This window comes from Peromyscus leucopus, chromosome 3 (genome assembly GCF_004664715.2).
Source record: "Peromyscus leucopus breed LL Stock chromosome 3, UCI_PerLeu_2.1, whole genome shotgun sequence".
Classification (NCBI taxonomy): domain Eukaryota; kingdom Metazoa; phylum Chordata; class Mammalia; order Rodentia; family Cricetidae; genus Peromyscus; species Peromyscus leucopus.
Window position 1 is genome coordinate 98,842,022 of NC_051065.1, and position 17,478 is coordinate 98,859,499.

Consider the following 17,478-nt stretch of genomic DNA (forward strand, 5'->3'; position numbering starts at 1 on the left):
GATGACATATTAAAAAACATTATCCAGGGACCCCAAAGTAATTTTTAATTAATTAACTTGTGTTTTCAAAGAACACCAAAGAAGATCCATCTTGTAAACACTATGGTGTTTCTCAGATCTTCCTCCTCCACTTAATTATCTGTAACCTGGAGCTGACCCTATGCCCTTTACACACAAGCGTGCACATACACGCAGACTCTCACCACATCCTCGGGGCCCTGCTCCTGGCTCCCTCCCCCCACTCAGCCACATATTCTAAATTGATTCTCTGATGTGACTGGCCTCACTGCCGGCTCCTGTGTACAATACTCAAGTCCAGTGCTAGCTTCTCCCGTGAGCAGCACAGTGGGGAGAGAGAAAGGAAGGAGAGGCACATTGGAGACGTGCTGGTAACTCTGTGGTCTCTGTCACATCTAACAGAAACTATAAGACGTGCCTTGCATATTTTGACTAGGTAGAGCTGTGTGTGTAAAGCGCCCAGCACATGGTTTGCTCAGTTATTGGTTAGTACTTTTATAATTTCCACTTGTTTCTTCCTGTTTTCTTTTCTTTTTTTCTTTTTTCTTTTTTTTTTTTTGTTTGTTTGTTTTGTTTTTTGTTTTGGTTTTTTTGGTTTGGTTTGGTTTTGGTTTTTTGATACAGTGTCTCTCTACATAGTTATGGCTGTCCTGGAACTTACTATATAGACCAGACTGGCCTCAAACTCACAGAGATATGCCTGCTTCTGCCTCCTGAGAGCTAGTATTAAAGGCTTATACCACCATGCCTGGCTCTTCCTGATTTTTTTTTCACTCTTATTACATTTATTTGTTTGTTTGCATATGTATGTGTCTGTGTGTGTGAGAGAGAAAGAGAGGTCCCACAAATGTGGAGATTAGGGAACAGCTCGTAGAAGTCAGTTCAAGCCTGACGACCTGAGTTTGATCCCTGGGACCTCCACGGTGGGGAGAATCTGCACACGCAATCTGTACACACACACACAAATAAATATAAGTTTAGGCATTTAAGATTCTTACTGGCTAATCCTAAATCAGGTGGATTTGTTTCATTATTTGTTTTGTCTTTTGGTTTTCAAATATGTGGTCCTGGCTCGCCTTTTTGTTGGTTTGTTTTGTTTTTGTTTTTGTTTTTGTTTTGGTATCCAGCAGTATTTAATGAAAGCCACACCTGTATATAAATGTACTGTAGAGGCTCCAGTTGGTAGAGAGGGCTCACCCTTCCCTGGACCAGGCAGATAGACACGCAGGTACCGTGCTGAGTCATGGCTGGGCAACCATACTGCTAACGCTCAGTCTTTCCTCCAGAGCTTCCAACTGCAAGCCTGGTGTACTGCGCATTTCCCCTCACCCTAAAAGATCTCAACTCTAACCACTGCCACCCAAGTCCACTGAAAGCCTCTCAGCTTTTCTCAAGTGTTCCTGCCTCCAGACACATATAACTCTGGCATGTCACAAATGTTCTGAGTGGAAGACTGACTTGAGTCCCACCCTACCCCACCACCAGGTCTCCACCAAAAGAGCTGCTAGGTGCTCTGTTTCCTTGCAGATGTCTCCTAGAAGGGGGGAATCCTAGATTCTGAGTTCCACTTCCACTACCTCCATCCCCTCCAACTCAAATTCAACATATGCCCTCAGGGTAAATGAAGCCATCATAATTCCCTCCTCTGTCTAGATTCTTCCCTCTCAAGAGACTATTATTATACCATAAAATCCCTATTTCTTAGTCTAGTATTCAAGGTCCAGCTTTTTCACCCATTATTCTCTTCACATCCTATATATTACAGGCAACTGCATAAAGAGCGTTAGATTTCTCCACCTTTGGTCCTCCTCTGTTCATGCTACCCCTTCTCTCCTCTCTATGTGTTCAAATCCATGACAATACCTCACTACAAATGGTCTCTCTCTGTACATGATCTGGCTTTTCTGACTGTCCTAGGAAAGAGAAGCACCCTGCCCTGGCCTCTGAATGCAGAAGTAGCTCTTATCACATGCTCATGTACTCCCCCTTGGCCATCTGACTACATGCACAGCACATTTTCTAATTCGTCCCCAGCCAGTGAGTTGACTCCATGTTTTCACTTTCGGGTTCGTGGGCTTCCCCACAAGTGAAGGTATAGGTCAGTTTGTCCACTGCTTCCTCTCCTCCACCTCTTCATCTGGAATAGCTCTCCTGGACAAAATACACGCTACAATAATCAAATCCTTGCCATTAGTACCAACCCATCAGGCTCCCTGGCTGCAAACGGTGTGTAACTTTTCCAACTGCGTTTTGTACATGCTCTAAGCCTTAGTCAACTGCAGTTAGATGTGTACTTTCCATTCCCTGATTTTTTTTAACTGAAAATCGCTCCATTTCTGTCTTCCTCAAAGATTATTTGTTTTAAGTATCTTACTTTCATCAAAAAAGCTTTACCCAGTCTTTCTGAAAGCTAGGTATTCTGCAGTATTGTGTGACACTATTTCTGGGGAGACATGAACAAGCATCCACTGCTCCTAGATAGGAAATTGATAACAGACCAAAGTACAGATCTCACCAAAGTCCAGTGTGGTGAACCAGTGAGTTTTATTGGAATTACTTACAAGAGAGTGGCAAGGGATTATTTACAGAAGCAGAAATGACTCAAAGACAGCTGCATCACCAAAATCCCACCCCAGCATGGTGACAGCTCACAAAATCTGGGAACCTAGAGTGTTCTTTCCAGGTAACTGAGTTGGTCTGTGCCTCCTCCAGGCAGCTAGACTGGTCTCTGCTTCTTCCAGGCAGCTTGCTTGTTCTCAGCCTCCTGTAAGCAGTTCTTCTAAGCAATTTTGTCCGAGGATATCTCTCAACAGTTCGTGTGTGTGTGTGTGTGTGTGTGTGTGTGTGTGTGTGTGTGTTTGTGTTTGAGGGAAAGGGGCCTAGTGAGTCTGGTCAGTTTCAGGGACTTCCTAAAGGTTTTGAGTTATTTACTTCCTGGGCTTAATGAACATCCCTGAAGGATGGAGTATTTCACTGAATATCCTGTTGTCTCACCTCCTCTCTGACATCCTGTATCTTAGGGAGCTTCCCTCCAAGATGGAAGGTTTTACTCTCAGAGATAATCACTACATGACATCCACTGATCTCATAAATTTCACTCTTGGATTAATCTGGATCATAAGAGTCTGTGTCCTTACAGCCTCCTTTGATGCTTTTACAGACCTATATCTAAACATTACCCAATTATTTTTAATTTAACAAAATACTAAGCAACTAATAATTAAATACATCTTAATTTTAGGGGAAAAAATGAGAGGTCTCACTACATAACTCTGGCTGGCCCGGAATACACTATCTAGACCAAGCTGACCTTGGATTCACAGAGATCCACCTTCCTCTTCCTCTTGAATTCTGGGATTAAACATATGCACTGGTATGCCTAACTAATTTTAGAAATGTAATACTTTATTATGCTGACTTTATGCCTAACACAGTTCCAAGTACTTTACAACTATTAGTTTGTTTTATTACCATAACCATCCTATAAAATAACTGAAAGGAGAAGGATCCGCTCAGGACCCCCAAGGCCAAGTTCTCAGCACAAAGGAGATTTATTTGTCCCAGAGGGACAGAGAGCAGGGAATAAGAGACAAAGGCAGGAGAGAGAGGATGAGGGAGAAGGGGAAGGGAACAAGGGAGAGGGGGCAGGGGTATTTGTCCCTAGTGGGACAAAGTTCTGCCTCTGCATAGAGGGGAGACAGATGGAGCCCATAGGAAAATGGTGGTTTACAAAGGTACCAGGGGGAACCCCATATTAGGATGAGGTGTTTAATTTTAATTGGGCATGTTAATTAGGTGAGGCAAAGGGGGCTTCTGATTGCTGGACTTCAATACTTGGATAGCTGGGCCTTGGTAGTCAGCCTGAGGAGGAGAAGTGGCCAAAGAAGGGAAAAGACTTGGTGGCTAGCTTTGGGAATGTAATCTAATGGTTTTTAGCAAGGCAGAGGGGACGGGGGAGAAGGGCGTGGCCCGCCAGAGCCACACGCTGGAGTGGGCTAGTGTCCCTTCAACAAGGACTGTCTCTGTCTTGCAGATGAGGAAACTAAGGTGTGGAGAAATGGTAGAGTCAGGACAGAACCCGGAGAGCTGGTTCCAGGGCCCAAATTTTAAACCACTCTGCCATCGTGTGGAGTTGGTTGTCATGTTGATTGCAGGTGGTCTCTGAAGCATATTTGTTACTTGGCAACATCCGTCCAAGTAAGGCTCCCTTACCGTTTGTCAAGGAGAACCTTAGGGATCACCAGCATTTCTGACAGTGTCTCTGATCCTGCCCTGGTCTTAGCTCTCTCCTCTAACCAATCTCCTTAACTCGTTATTTGGTCTTTATGTGCTGTTACATTTTTTTTTCTAAGTTTACACAACAATTTTATGAAATGTGGTAGGGAATAAATACATAAGGAAATGAAATGAATTTTTCCCAGTCTTTATGAGATGAAGCCATCCATTGCCAGGAAAATGTTGTTTCAATTACCGAAGCCTACTGTGTAGTCCCAGTTATGCAGCTAATGACTCACTTTCCACATCCTCGTTTCTCTGACAAAGTCAGGTCTGTATGAACGAGCAAAAGAAATGAAAACACCAGCTAAGTCTTCCAGTTTCCTACTTCAAATGTCAGTGTCTCTAGAGACACATTCCTGAGTTTCCAGTCCCTGTCTGCCCTAATTGGCCACAGAAGTGACAGAATTCCAGCCAGGATGTGTCCAGCGGGAGTCTGAGCACACAGGCTGTGGGCTGGTTGGGCTGCAAATGGGTGGGGAGACGGAAAGTCCTTGGCTGTAGAGGCAAAGAGTCAAGACCAAGATTCCAAGCTGGGAGTGGGGTAACGGCAGGTCAAGAGCCTTAAAAAAAAAAAAAAAAGTGAGGGTAGAGGCTAGAATCTGGAGGTTAGGAGGGGAACAAGTATGAAGGCCAAAGGCTGGCATGGGGTCTTCAGCATATCTCCTCCAGTACAGTATTATAGACAAGGGATAAAACCAGATATCTTTGTTTCTGCTCTTGGCAGCAAAGTGTGCGTCTTAGTTAGGGTTTTTATTGCTGTGAAGAGACACCATGACCACAGCAACTCATAAAAAAAAAGGATTTAATGAGGGTTTGCTTACAGTTTCAGAAGTTTAGTTCATTATCATGGCAGGGAGCACAGCAGCATGAAGGCAGACATGGTGCTGGAGAAGCAGCTGAGAGTTCTGTGTCTGGATCCATAGGCAGCAGGAAGAGAGAATGAGCCACTGGGCCTGACCTGGGCTTTTGAAACCTCAAAGCCCACCCCCAGTGATGTGCTTCCTCCAATAAGGCCGCACCTCCTCCAACAAGGCCACACCTCCCAGTCCTTCTCAAGTAGTGCCATTCCCTGTGACTAAGCATTCAAATATATGAGCTTATGGGGACCATTCTTATTCAAACCACAGTGGTTTTTACCACTTTTTACCACTGTGAGTTAGAATTTTGAGGGAGTTTTGTGGGGGAAGAGGTGTTTGCTTGCTTGTTTATTTGTTTGGAAACAGAGTCCTACACTGTCGTCCAGGTTTGTCTGGAACTCACTACCTAGCCCAGGCTGGTTTTCAACTGTGGTGACCCTCCGACACCAGCCTCCCATGAGCCACCACAGTAGGCAGCTATGAGGTTATTTTTCATTTTTGTTGTTTTATTTTGGTTTTAGTACTTTGTCAAGACAAGGAAGTTCTATCCTGATTCCTAGTTTGTTGTTCCTTTTTACTGTGAAAGGTTATTGAATTTTGTCTTAAAAAAATTAAGTCTACTGGATGATTATATACTTTTTTCTCTTTATTTTATCAGTATACAATAATCTATTGACTGATTTTTTAAAGAATATTAAACCAAGGGATTGGAGAGGTAGCTCAGCAGTTAAGGGCACTTGTTGCTCTTACAGAAGACCCAGGTTCAGTTCCAGCACCCTCATGGTGCCTCACAACCCTCTGTAACCGCTGTTCCAGGATATCCAATACCCTCTTCTGACCTCCACAGACACCAGGCATGCATGTGATTGACACACAGACATACCTGCATATGCAGACATACACATAAAAAGATCTTGTCTTCCCCATGCTGTCTCAATTGCTGTAGATTCGTATGTACAACTACCCTGCTACATCCAGAAACCAGTTCCCTTGTAGCCTTCTCTACCTATGGCTCTCATAGTCTTTCTGGCCCTCTCCTCCACCATGATCTCCGAGCCTTGAGTGGAAGAGCGTGATTCAAATATCCACAGTCTCTTCTCCTCTGCACCTTGACCATTTGTGGGTCTCTGAGTTAACCACCATCTACTGCAAAGAAAGAAGCTTCTCTGATGAGGGCTGAGATACACTTTCTTCTGTGGGTATCGGGATAAGTCACCAGGAGTTGGTTTACTGCTGTGTCCACTCAGCAGAGGAGCAGAGGCAGGTTCTCCCCTAGGGCCCATGTTCTCTCTAGCCACGGATTCTTGGCCCGAGGAATGATAGCAGGTATGAGTTTCAGCTTGTGAAGCGGGCCTTAAATCCAGTCAGAGCGGTTGTTGTTGGAGTCACAGGGTTCACAGCTGGGAAGGGTTGGTGGCTCCTTTTCTCCCCTCTCACTGTAAGCCCTGCCTTAGCAGTTTGTCGCAGACTTTGCTGTTACGTTTCCAGTTCCATTCACTGTTATTTGTTTTCTAATTTCCCCTGTGATTCCCTCAATTATGCACATGTAGAAGCACATTGTTTTCTTTTCACATATTCATGAATTCCCAAGTTGCTTTCGTTATCGATTTCTAGTTTCATTCTACTGTGGTTGGAGAAAACATTTCGGATGACGTTAGTCTTTTTAAATGTATTGTTGTCTATCCTGAAGAATGTTGACTTTCGAGGACTGGGTAATCTCTTTTAGAGAGTTGGGACTCTTTTACCATGTTTACGGGAGCCAGTGTGAGAGCAGAATGGTTTTATTAGTCAGATTTTTATCACTATGGAAAAACACCTGATATAATCAAAAGAGGGAGCACTTATTTGGGATCCCAATTTCAAATGTTCAGAACATAGTCCTTGGTTCATTTGATTCTGGGCCCATGATAAAAAAAGACCATGCAGCAGAGACTACTCAGTCCATGCTAGACAGGAAGCAGAGAGAGTTCCAGGAAGGGAGATCAAGGCAAGACCTAACTTCCAAGGACACTCCCCTAAGTTTCCTGCAGCTAAGCCCCACCTCTTAAAGTTTCTAGCTTCTCCCATGTGGTTCCCCCTACTGAGGACCAAGATTTCTATACCCAGTCCATTGGATTTTAGATCCAAACCATGGTACAGGTATTGGATGCTGCAACAGCTTCTTCTCTCCTCCTGGTTCCGTCCTTTCTAGGGTAGGAAAAAAAAGCAAATGCTAAGCAAACCTAATTTCTTCCTTGTTTCCCTCCAGTTTCCAAAGGCCCAATGCATACTTAGTTTGTAGTCTCTTTTCCTGGATGCATTAGACCAAGGAGATGCCTCCCTCAACACAAGCAAAGCTAAATGGGTGTTTTGTTCCTCCCTGCTCCCTTGCCTGCCTCTGAACACCTGACTGCGCAACTAGCCATGTTTCATTAATTGCACACTGCATTTGTTTGATGGCCATCACATTGATGCCAGACCAAGGCAGTGCTGGCCTATGAGATTCAAGTTTCTCCCTGCTCTAACAAATACTCACCTGACTCCTTGCAGGGTTTGTATTAGTGCCTCTGAGATTTCTGTCAACCAGAGGTCAGTAACCATATCCTCTTCCTTCCCTTTGCTATCCGTAAGGAGTCATTAAGCTGTAACTAGAAGAAAACCATACAAACAACTGTAAATAAGTTGGGGGAGGATGATCTTACTCAGGCTGAACTTGGAGTATGGCATGCCATTCAGACCTGCCCCGTCCACATCTGCTCTCAGGAGAAGGAACCTGCTCTGTAAAGTCTAAGCCACATTCTATGGCAAGATCTCCAATTACACATAAACAAAGGCATCCTTCACATACTGTACATTAGCTACCTTTCTCATTGATGGGAGCAAATACCTAACGAGGAACAACTTGAAGGAAGAGAGATTTATTTTGTCTCACGGTGAGGAGAGACGCCAGGGTGGGGAAGGGGCTCAGCAAGGAAGGCTCACTGTGGCAGAGGCACAAGGCTACTTGATCACATCTTGGTGGACCAGAATAGGAATCCAGGCCAGACTGTAAGGCTCTGTGGATCCACTTCCTTCGGCTAGCCCCCACCTCCTAAAGGTTCCCTCCCCAAACAGCTCCACCAATGGGGAATCGAAGCAAATACATGAGCCTATAGGAGACGTTCTACATCCATAGCATAGTATCTTCCTCTGGTAAGGTTAGCATCTAAATCATGCTCTTTTCCTTAGAACCAGCCAAAGTATATTAGCAGTTATCTACGGTCATTGGCACTGTTCCCCTTGAGGACCCCAAAGGCTGCTGGCTTTGAGATGTTCCCAGTACTTTTCCTCAGCCTCAGATACTTGCTGTGGCAGTCAGCCACACCCAGCATAAGCACAATTGCTTGTCCTAACAGGTCAACCTATAACTTACCTAACATCCTCAGACTTGGGGCCTGGACCTCCAGTCTCTAGTGCCATAAGCCACTACCCAGGGGGAGATGCTAGAAATCTGCAGTCCTAAACAGGAGCCTTCAAGTTCAAACTTCCTTCCTCCTCACTCTCTCCAGATGCTCCTGGGAACTGAAGATAAATTAACATTGTCCTCTAATACGGACTTATTTCTCTCCCAGAGCTTTCTGACAATCTCTTTATGTATCAAGCCCATAAGTTTTAAAACATTCTATAAAATTCTTTCAGCTACAGAAAAATCCAAGGAGAGGGAGGGGACAAAAAACAAATCTTCTCGGTCCTCTGACAGTCCCAACATTGGCAGAGAGTTTTGAGACTGCTGTCCTTTCTACATACCAGCTAAATAACAGAGACTTGGCTGTTGTCTCTGAGTCAATCGACTCAGAGTCCAGTGTCCCAAAGTGTTCTGTGTGCAACACTCAGAGACTCTTAGCAAGCCCATAGTGTAACATGTATGACTCTTCTCTAGTGATGAGATCCAAGAAACATCATACACCATGGCCCCTAGCTTGTTGCCTCAGTGGCAAGATCTCTCATGCTTAGTCAAGTCTTGGGCAGGTGGTTGACATATCAGTTTGTTTAGGACTGAGAAGTTTTCTGGGACACGGGACAATCGTTCCTAAATATAGACCAGTCAGAAGAGTGGGTCACGTGATGTCTTAGACAAACATCCTTTATGAGCTTCCCCCTTACTCTATTATAAATGCCAAGAGGACACAGAGTATATCTAGTGAGTTTCTGCACACCTAGTGCTGGGAACATGATAAGTATTCAATAAAAAATCTTTATATGCATAAGTGTTTTGCCTGCATGTGTGTGTGTATGTGTGTGTGTGTGTGTGTGTGTGTGTGTGTGTGTGTGTGTGCACCTCATGACACCTAGTGCCCATGGAGATCAGAAAAGGGTGTCAGATCCCCTGAAAGTGGAGTTACAGATGACTGTGAGCCACCATGAGGGTGCCAGGAATTAAATCTAAGTATTCGATTCTGCAAGTGCTCCTAACCAATGGGCTGTCTTTGCAGCTCCCTACTCAATACATTTTAACAAACTTACAAACAAGTGCTTGAACTGGTACAAAATAGAAGGCTGAAAGCAATGATGGTTGATATCCTGAGCCATAATCAGAAGTTGCTTTGGCCAATGAAAGCTAAGCAATTACCTAGTCTTCCCTAAGACTTAGCAAGGCTGTGTTCCCATGGTAGGCAAATACCCTGACACACACATATACCATAATTTTAACATTATTTACTCCCAGCTTAATGGGTTCAGTAAGCCTCAGGTAGACTTCGCATCACATTTTGAATCTGTTCTGCAGGGAGGTGGGGGGGGACGACAACAAAATTCTAGCTACAAGCAAAATAATAGCACCATATGAACTTTTTTTATTTTTTATTTTTTGTGTATGCATTGGTGTTTTGCCTACATGTATGCATGTGTGAGGGTGTTGGATCTCCTGGATCTGGAGTTACAGACAGTTGTGAGCTGCCGTATGGGTGCTGGGAATTGATTGTGGGTCCTTTGGAAGAGCAGTCAGTGCTCTTAAACACTGAGCTGTCTTTCCAGCCCGCATATGAACTTCTAAGGTTCTCCACAATGCTCTTCACACAGTGTCTGTGGCTGGGTAAGCGTTCCACTGTTTGAGATTATTATTATAGTTATAGTTATATCACCTATCTCCACCCATTCTTTTATTGAGGAAGCATCATACTTCTCATCTATCTTTACCCAAGATTTTATTGAAGAGACACCATACTTCCAAAATTATCAGCCCATAACTGTCAACCACAAGAACAGTCACAGCTTCTCTTCTTGGAAGAATGAGTGGGTTCCCTCCCCTTGCCAGAGACCACCAGACCCCATGGTATTCTGTGCCATGTGGTTTGATGGCACTGAGTTAAGATGGCAGAGATTTCCCTCCTCTCTCCAAAGCCACCAGCAGGTGTTAGATGCCTCCCTGTGTCCCTTTCCATTGTCTTCCACAGAGTACTGATGGTCCCTTTCCAATGTCTTCCACAGAGTACTGATGGTCCCTTTCCAATGTCTTCCACAGAGTACTGATGGTCCCTTTCCATTGTCTTCCACAGAGTACTCATGGTCCCTTTCCAATGTCTTCCACAGAGTACTGATGGTCCCTTTCCAATGTCTTCCACAGAGTACTGATGGTCCCTTTCCAATGTCTTCCACAGAGTACTGATGGTCCCTTTCCAATGTCTTCCACAGAGTACTGATGGTCCCTTTCCAATGTCTTCCACAGAGTACTGATGGTCCCTTTCCATTGTCTTCCACAGAGTACTGATGGTCCCTTTCCAATGTCTTCCACAGAGTACTGATGGTCCCTTTCCAATGTCTTCCACAGAGTACTGATGGTCCCTTTCCAATGTCTTCCACAGAGTACTCATGGTCCCTTTCCAATGTCTTCCACAAATTACTCATGGTCCCTTTCCATTGTCTTTCAAATTATTTTTATGTTGGAATGACAGAACTAGTATGAGTTTGTTGTTCCCCATCTTGTGTAACTGGGAAATTGTTACATTTGTGCCAGATGTGATTAATGGTCTCTGCCAGCAAAAGGACATAACTTACCAATGACTATAACCATTCTGACTCCATGTTTATTGGAGATCTGTGGTTTTCCTTGGAAAAGGACCATAGAAAGTTGCCTTGTTTCCATCTCATCAAAAAGGGTGTGCCTGCAGATTCATTTGTAAATGCTTGTCTTCGTTCTCTCCTCTGCTGTCTCCATGGCATGTGACACTCACCACTGCCCCCAGGGTCCAGCCCTTGTTTGTCCTGTGGACTGGCTGAGTTGATCTCAGGGTCCCGTCCCCACCCACTGTCCTGTTGTACTAAAGCTTTCCCTACACACTTCCTCTTTCTCTTCTTGGTCTGCAGGCTGCTTCAGCATCTTCTTAACCCTTCACAGGGTATTTCAGGGGCATCCCCACAGTCATCAGTCCCATCCTAACTGCAGCCAGTGCAGCATCACCAGACTCTTGTTCTCAGAACAAGACCCGATGCGCCACACCATCCTCTACATACCTCCATTTCAAGACTAACTTTAGGAATTGGGGGTGGGAAGATAGCTCAGTGGTAGAGTGTTTGCCTAGCATGTGTGAGGCCCTAAGTTTAATTTCTAGTGACACACACACAAAATAATAATAATAATAAAATAAAAGGGAGGGGAGGCTGGGAAAATGACTCAGTCAGACCTGAGTTTGATCCCTAGAGCAACCCACATTAAAAAACAAAACAAAACAAAAAAACTACCACGGTAGGACAAGCTTATAATCCCAGTGGTGGAGAGGCACATGGATCCCTGGGGCTTACCAGATAACTTGGTAAGCCTAGCCTACTTGGTGAGTTCCAGGCCAAAGAGAAACCCTGTTTAAGAACAGGCATCTGAAAAATGACACCCGAGGTTGTCCTCTACACACACAAACACACTCACACAGTTATAATTCTTAGAGCCAGGCATGGTGGCTCATCCCAGCACAGGAAGTTGAAGCAGCCTAGCAAGCCTGGGCTACAATAGTGAGTTCTTAGATAACCTGAGCTACACAGCAAAAGCTTTTCTGGGGGCGGGGTGGGGAAGAAGAGGTGATTTAATGTTATCACATTCAATTTCTAGTACAAAAAATGTACTTAGGAAGAATTATAATTTTAGAAAGAATTATTCTTTTGTTTGTTTTTGTTTTCTTGAGACAAGGTCTCTATATAAGCCAGGCTGGCCTTGAAGTTGTGATCCTTCCGCCCCCATCTCCTGAGTACTGGGTTAAAGGTAAATACCCCCACACCCAGCTGGTAAAAAAAAAAAAATCTGAGGGAGAAGAGATGGTTCATTGAGTAAAACCACTAGTCATGTAACCCTGATCACTCAAGTTCAATCCAAGCACTCTAATCGTTTTTCCTTTATGTGTATGGATGTTTTGACTACATGTACATCCATACACCACTTGGGTGCCTGGTGCCTACAAAGGCCAGAAGAAGGAGGCGATGGATCCCCTGGAACTGGAATTACAGATGGTTGTGAACCACCATGTGGGTCCTGGAACTGCTGAGCCATCTCTCTGGGCCCTCGTGGCATGCATCTTGAATCCCAACACTCCTATGGCAAGATAGGGGTGGAGACAGGAGAATTGCCCAGAAGCATGTGGATCAACTAGCCTAGAATAGACACCAGAAACAAACAGAAAGAAAAACTCTGCCACAACAAGAACCAAGTTCCAAAACTTGTCCTCTGACATACACACACCATGGCACATGCATGCCTGCACACACACACACACACACACACACACACACACACACACATACACACATAAATAAATCACATACATATAACATACACAAGATTGTCATTTTTCAAACTCCACACTTAGTATTTAATAGTCTATCTGGAATGTACCCACTTCAAGTTAAAGAACAGTTCTTAGTATATGTCTTCACCAAAACTTTTTTGTGTATTTTCTGTAATTGTGTAAATACACACACACACACACACACACACACACACACACACACAATCTTTTTGTGTATTCTCTGTAAACCAGACAGGAAGAGCAGTAATTGCGCTATCAGGAGCTCCTCCCTTCTAAGGGCCAAAGTGAAATGTGTCTTTCCTCCTTGACACCCCAAGGAGAACTCAGAATCTTCAGTTGGGGTTGTCCTCAAAACAACCAAAGACTGAAGATGTGCGCCCTTGTTGCAGAAAAGAGACTGGCTGCTGTTGGCCAGAGGGGAGCCCCAGATCGCCAGACACAGCCAGAATGTTCCCGCCAGCAGCTTCTACGTGATCACACCATCTCAGTCTCTCACACTGCTGGTGAAGTTGGTGGCCACGAGGGAGCTGGTGCTGCCTGGCTTCTTCCCCCTGCTCTCTGAGGACCCACCTGAAGACAGCCTAAAGATGATAGAGGCAAGTGCAGCCTGTGTGTCTTAGTGTCCTCTTGCTGTGAAGAGACGCCATGACCAAGGCAACTCTTATAAGAGAAGGCATTTAATTGGGGGCGCGCTTACAGTTTCAGAGGCTTAGTCCATGACCAACACGGTGGAAACCATGGCGGGACACATGGCGCTGGAGCAGTGGCTGAGAGCTACATCCTGATCCTCAGGCAAAGGGACATGGGGCCTGGTGTGGGCTTCTGAGACCTCGAAGTCCACTCCCAGCGACACACCTCCTCCAGCACGGCCACACCTCCTAATCCTTCCAAAGCCGTCACCAACAGGGGACTGAGCATGCAAGCCTGTGGCAGTCCATCCCGTTTAAACCCCACACCATGGGACAAATAGAAGGGAGCTTGAGAACGGGGTGAAGGAGAAAAGGGGGGCCATCAGGGAACAGACGGGGAGCAGACAGGGTTTGTTATGGCCCTCAGAGATAAAAGCCAGGATAGAAAATGAAGTGGGAGGAAGTCAGTGGTCCGATTATGAAAATTAATTGAGATGAGAGCCTGATTTGAGGGGAAATAAGGTCTGTGAAGAGATACTTGAGAGAGAAATGGGCCTTGACATAGGCAAATAATTGGGAATTGGTGCCATCCATCTTAAGAGAAGCTCCCACAAACGTAGGCACATGCATAAACCTATGCACGCGCACACACATATACACCCCTGAAATCTGATGTAAATGAGTGCCAACAAGTAGATAGCTGCGAAGGAAAAGAGGGCCAGTACCCCAGAAGGGAAAGCTGACAGCAGGCAGGACAGGAAGTCCAGACAGGAAGTCCAGGTCCAGGTGCTGAATCTCATCTGTTTAGCTTGGTCTGCAGTGCCCTTTGCAAATGCCAGCCCTCGGGAGCCTTCTCTCATCTGCACTGGGCCTTGGAGAGGAGGCTGGGAGGTTTCAGGAGGAGAGGCGGAGGGACCAGAGGGAGGAAGGGATCAAAGCCCGGTGGGAGCCATGGAACAAAGACATGATGGGCAGTAGGGGAGATGCCGGTGGGAAACTGTGGGTGGATTCTCGTGTCTTCAAGGGTTTGTCATGGTGCTCTAGTGTGTGCGCCAGGCCTCTAGACAGATGGCAGCGTGTCTGTGGCTCCACCTGCGCCCTCCGTGGGACACTACGTTCCTGTAGTGTGTATGTGCATGCTTGTGCTCCCGGCCTCTGCTGGGGAAGAGGAGTAAAAGAAGAAACTCAAATGCAACGCAGCCAGCAGGCCGGGAGGCAGCCTTCTTCGGCACCCCCTCTCCCCTTCTCTCCACCTCCTCCCCTGTGCTCTCCCACCCCTCCTCCTCTCTAGATCCTGTCTTTCCTCCCGGGTTGGGGTGGAGAGGGCCTCTGGACTGGGAGAGTGGGAACCACATTCACGGCTGGCCGGCCGGCCGAGGAGCAGAAAGGACAGAGTGGGATTGTGCTTGCTGCCCGACAGCCATGGGAACGCAAAGAGGTGGGCAGGGGTGCCATGCCTCCCTCGGCGGGTCTCCCTTCGGGGCCAGTGGTTCCTGGCACAGGATGCTGTGGTCGGAAAACCTAGCGACTCAGGAATGCTGTGCTCCAATGGCCTCCTTCTCCGGCCCGCTCACCTCAGGCTGGGAACTCCCTGTACTTGTATTAAGGGCTGGAGCATCTCAACCCTGCATGTAACCTGAAGACACACCCACCCTCGGCCTCCACACTGGACCCCTTGTACCTCTCGGAGAGTTCTGGTTTTTCTCAGAACCCAGTGACACTTCCTGGGGCTAATACTAGGGGCTTCAGAGTCTCTAACCACCAGGCAGGCGTTCCATCTACTTCGCCGACATCAGCATCCTCTGGTGGGCGGGCGGAACACCAGCGGGACTCACCCATCTCAGCCTCAGCCGCAGTCTGGGGTCCTCCCCCTCCCCCAGCCTCTCACATGCTCAGGTCTCTACGGGGCGACTCGTGTTCTATGACCTTGAGTTCCTGAATTAAGTGTCTCTCCTCCTCCTCCTCCTCCTCCTCCTCCTCCTCCTCCTCCTCCTCCTCAGAGCACACTAGACCACCTGGAGCTGGGGCCCACCTACAACCCCCTGCAAGTAGAGAGCCACCTGTACGCACATCTGAGGAACACCTATGCCAAGCCTCAGGGGCGCCTCGGCACAAGCTGGGAGAGCCGGGGCCTTAGAAAGGTACCTCTCCCTCCTCCGTCCCGTCCTTCCCTTTGTCCCCATCCCCTTTGTGCCCCGAGTCCAAGGGAGCCCTTCATCCCCACCCCGCAAGAGCACCAGAACAAAGAGAGTGGCCCGCTCCACACCCCCGCGGGTGGAGGGGGAAACCAAGCTGAAGAAGGAGAGAGAACCTGCTGAGGCCACCGCAGGCAGTAGCTGAGGGAGGGGGAGGGGACAGGGGCGGGTCGGTTGGTCTGGGGTCTGTTTTGCTGTTGGGCTCACGAGGTAGCAGTACAGCCCAGAGTGATCTTGAGCTTGCCATCGGCCCGCCTCAGCCTCCCTGGGGTGGGGAGGGGAGGGAGGGTGGGGGGAGGTGATATGGCTCATGCCATCACACCTGTGGCTTAGGTAGTCTAACTGGGATGTTATCTGCTGGCTGTCTTGTTAAGCAAACAGGCCACACTGGAACTACAACCACAGCCCTCTCTTTGGAAAGAAAAAAAGGGCCGGCAGGGAGGCGGGACTAGAACTGCCTAAGGGAAGGGAAAGGAAGGCTTCTAGCGAGGGCCAGGCTTTCTAACAAGAGCTCACTCACTCTTCACAGCACCAGCAAGGAGAGCGTCACAGAGGACAGGTGAGGAGCCAGACCTGGACGCCTACCTCAGAATGGGGCTCCCGAGAAAAGGCTCGAAACCAGAAGCCAAGCATGGTGGCTCACACCCGTAATCCCAGCGCTCAGGAAGCTGAGGCAGGAGGATTGCTGGACATTTGAGGCCATCCTAGGCTACAGTGAGACCTGAAAAGAAGGGCAGGAGAGATCAGAAGGGAAACTGAAGTGTTTCTAGGAGGCCCCGGGGTCTATTGTGTTAAGGTTTCCTTTTGCTCAGAGGACTTTCCTGGTTTCTCTGTCACTGAGCATTTGGAAAAGCCCCCATTTTTGTCTCAGCTAAAATCGCTGAAGGATGTTTCTAAACTCCGGAAGAAGCAATGGCCAGATGCATCGGAGCAGCCCACCGTGAGGGCTTGGTAGGCAGGCTGACAGAGAAGGGACTCTGGGCACGGAGATGATGCCGCGGAGGTTGCAGCCCGGGGACTCGACCAGGGTCCAGCAGGGAGCAGTGACAGGAACTTGGGAACTGTCTGGTCTTCACAGAAGACTCTGGTTGTTCTTTGCAGGCTGGACAGTTGCAGACCAACAGAGTCCGAGCCACAGTGGTCCCCCTGCCCATGGCTCCAGCCCCAGCTAGAGCTCCCAAGACGTCAGCAGCCAGCAAAGCTTCCTCAGGCACCTTCCTGCCCTCTGATTTAGAGGAAGAGTATCTTTCTCAGACCTAAGTCCCCAGCGCCAGGGCACAGCCATTCCACACAGGATGGCTGCCTGAGGGCAGATCTGCCTGCTCTCAACCTGCACCTGTGAGCCCAGGCTCTCCCACCTCGGTCCCCAGGGCTGCCCTTGCCCAACCCAGGCCTGAAAGCAACACACCCAGGCCTGTCTTTTGTCCAGCAGGGATTTTCTTTCTCATTTGGATCATCTGATAGTGTTGACACAAATAATTAAATGCCCAGTAAGTCTCTACCATTGTTCAGAGCATTCCTAGGCCGGAATTTCTTCCTGCAGCTCTGTGTAAGAAGGTGGATGAGGTCCGGTCACCCTTGGGAAACTGCAACTCAAGAATTAGGACGAGGTTTTCGCAGCTCCAGAAAAGTCAAGACATTAGAACCTGAACGCTGGTCCAGAAGAGTCCCCTTCCCAAACCACCCACAGCAGTTCCCTTCAGCTTCAGACCCCTGTGAGCAAGCGTGTGTGTGTGTGTGTGTGTGTGTGTGT

The 17,478-nt window shown here is 47.2% G+C and overlaps 1 protein-coding gene across 1 annotated transcript in view; it reads left to right on the top strand.

Moving 5' to 3' along the window:
• LOC114694452 (meiosis 1 associated protein) overlaps window positions 1-17,224 on the top strand; it is a 70,284-nt gene extending 53,060 nt beyond the window's left edge. Inside the window, exons 7-10 of the mRNA XM_028871397.2 lie at window positions 13,291-13,497; window positions 15,531-15,671; window positions 16,255-16,284; window positions 16,827-17,224. Of these exons, the coding sequence (XP_028727230.1) occupies window positions 13,291-13,497; window positions 15,531-15,671; window positions 16,255-16,284; window positions 16,827-16,985 (537 nt within the window). The 3' untranslated portion in view covers window positions 16,986-17,224. The remainder of the gene's footprint in view (window positions 1-13,290; window positions 13,498-15,530; window positions 15,672-16,254; window positions 16,285-16,826) is intronic.
• The last annotated feature ends 254 nt before the right edge of the window (window positions 17,225-17,478 follow it).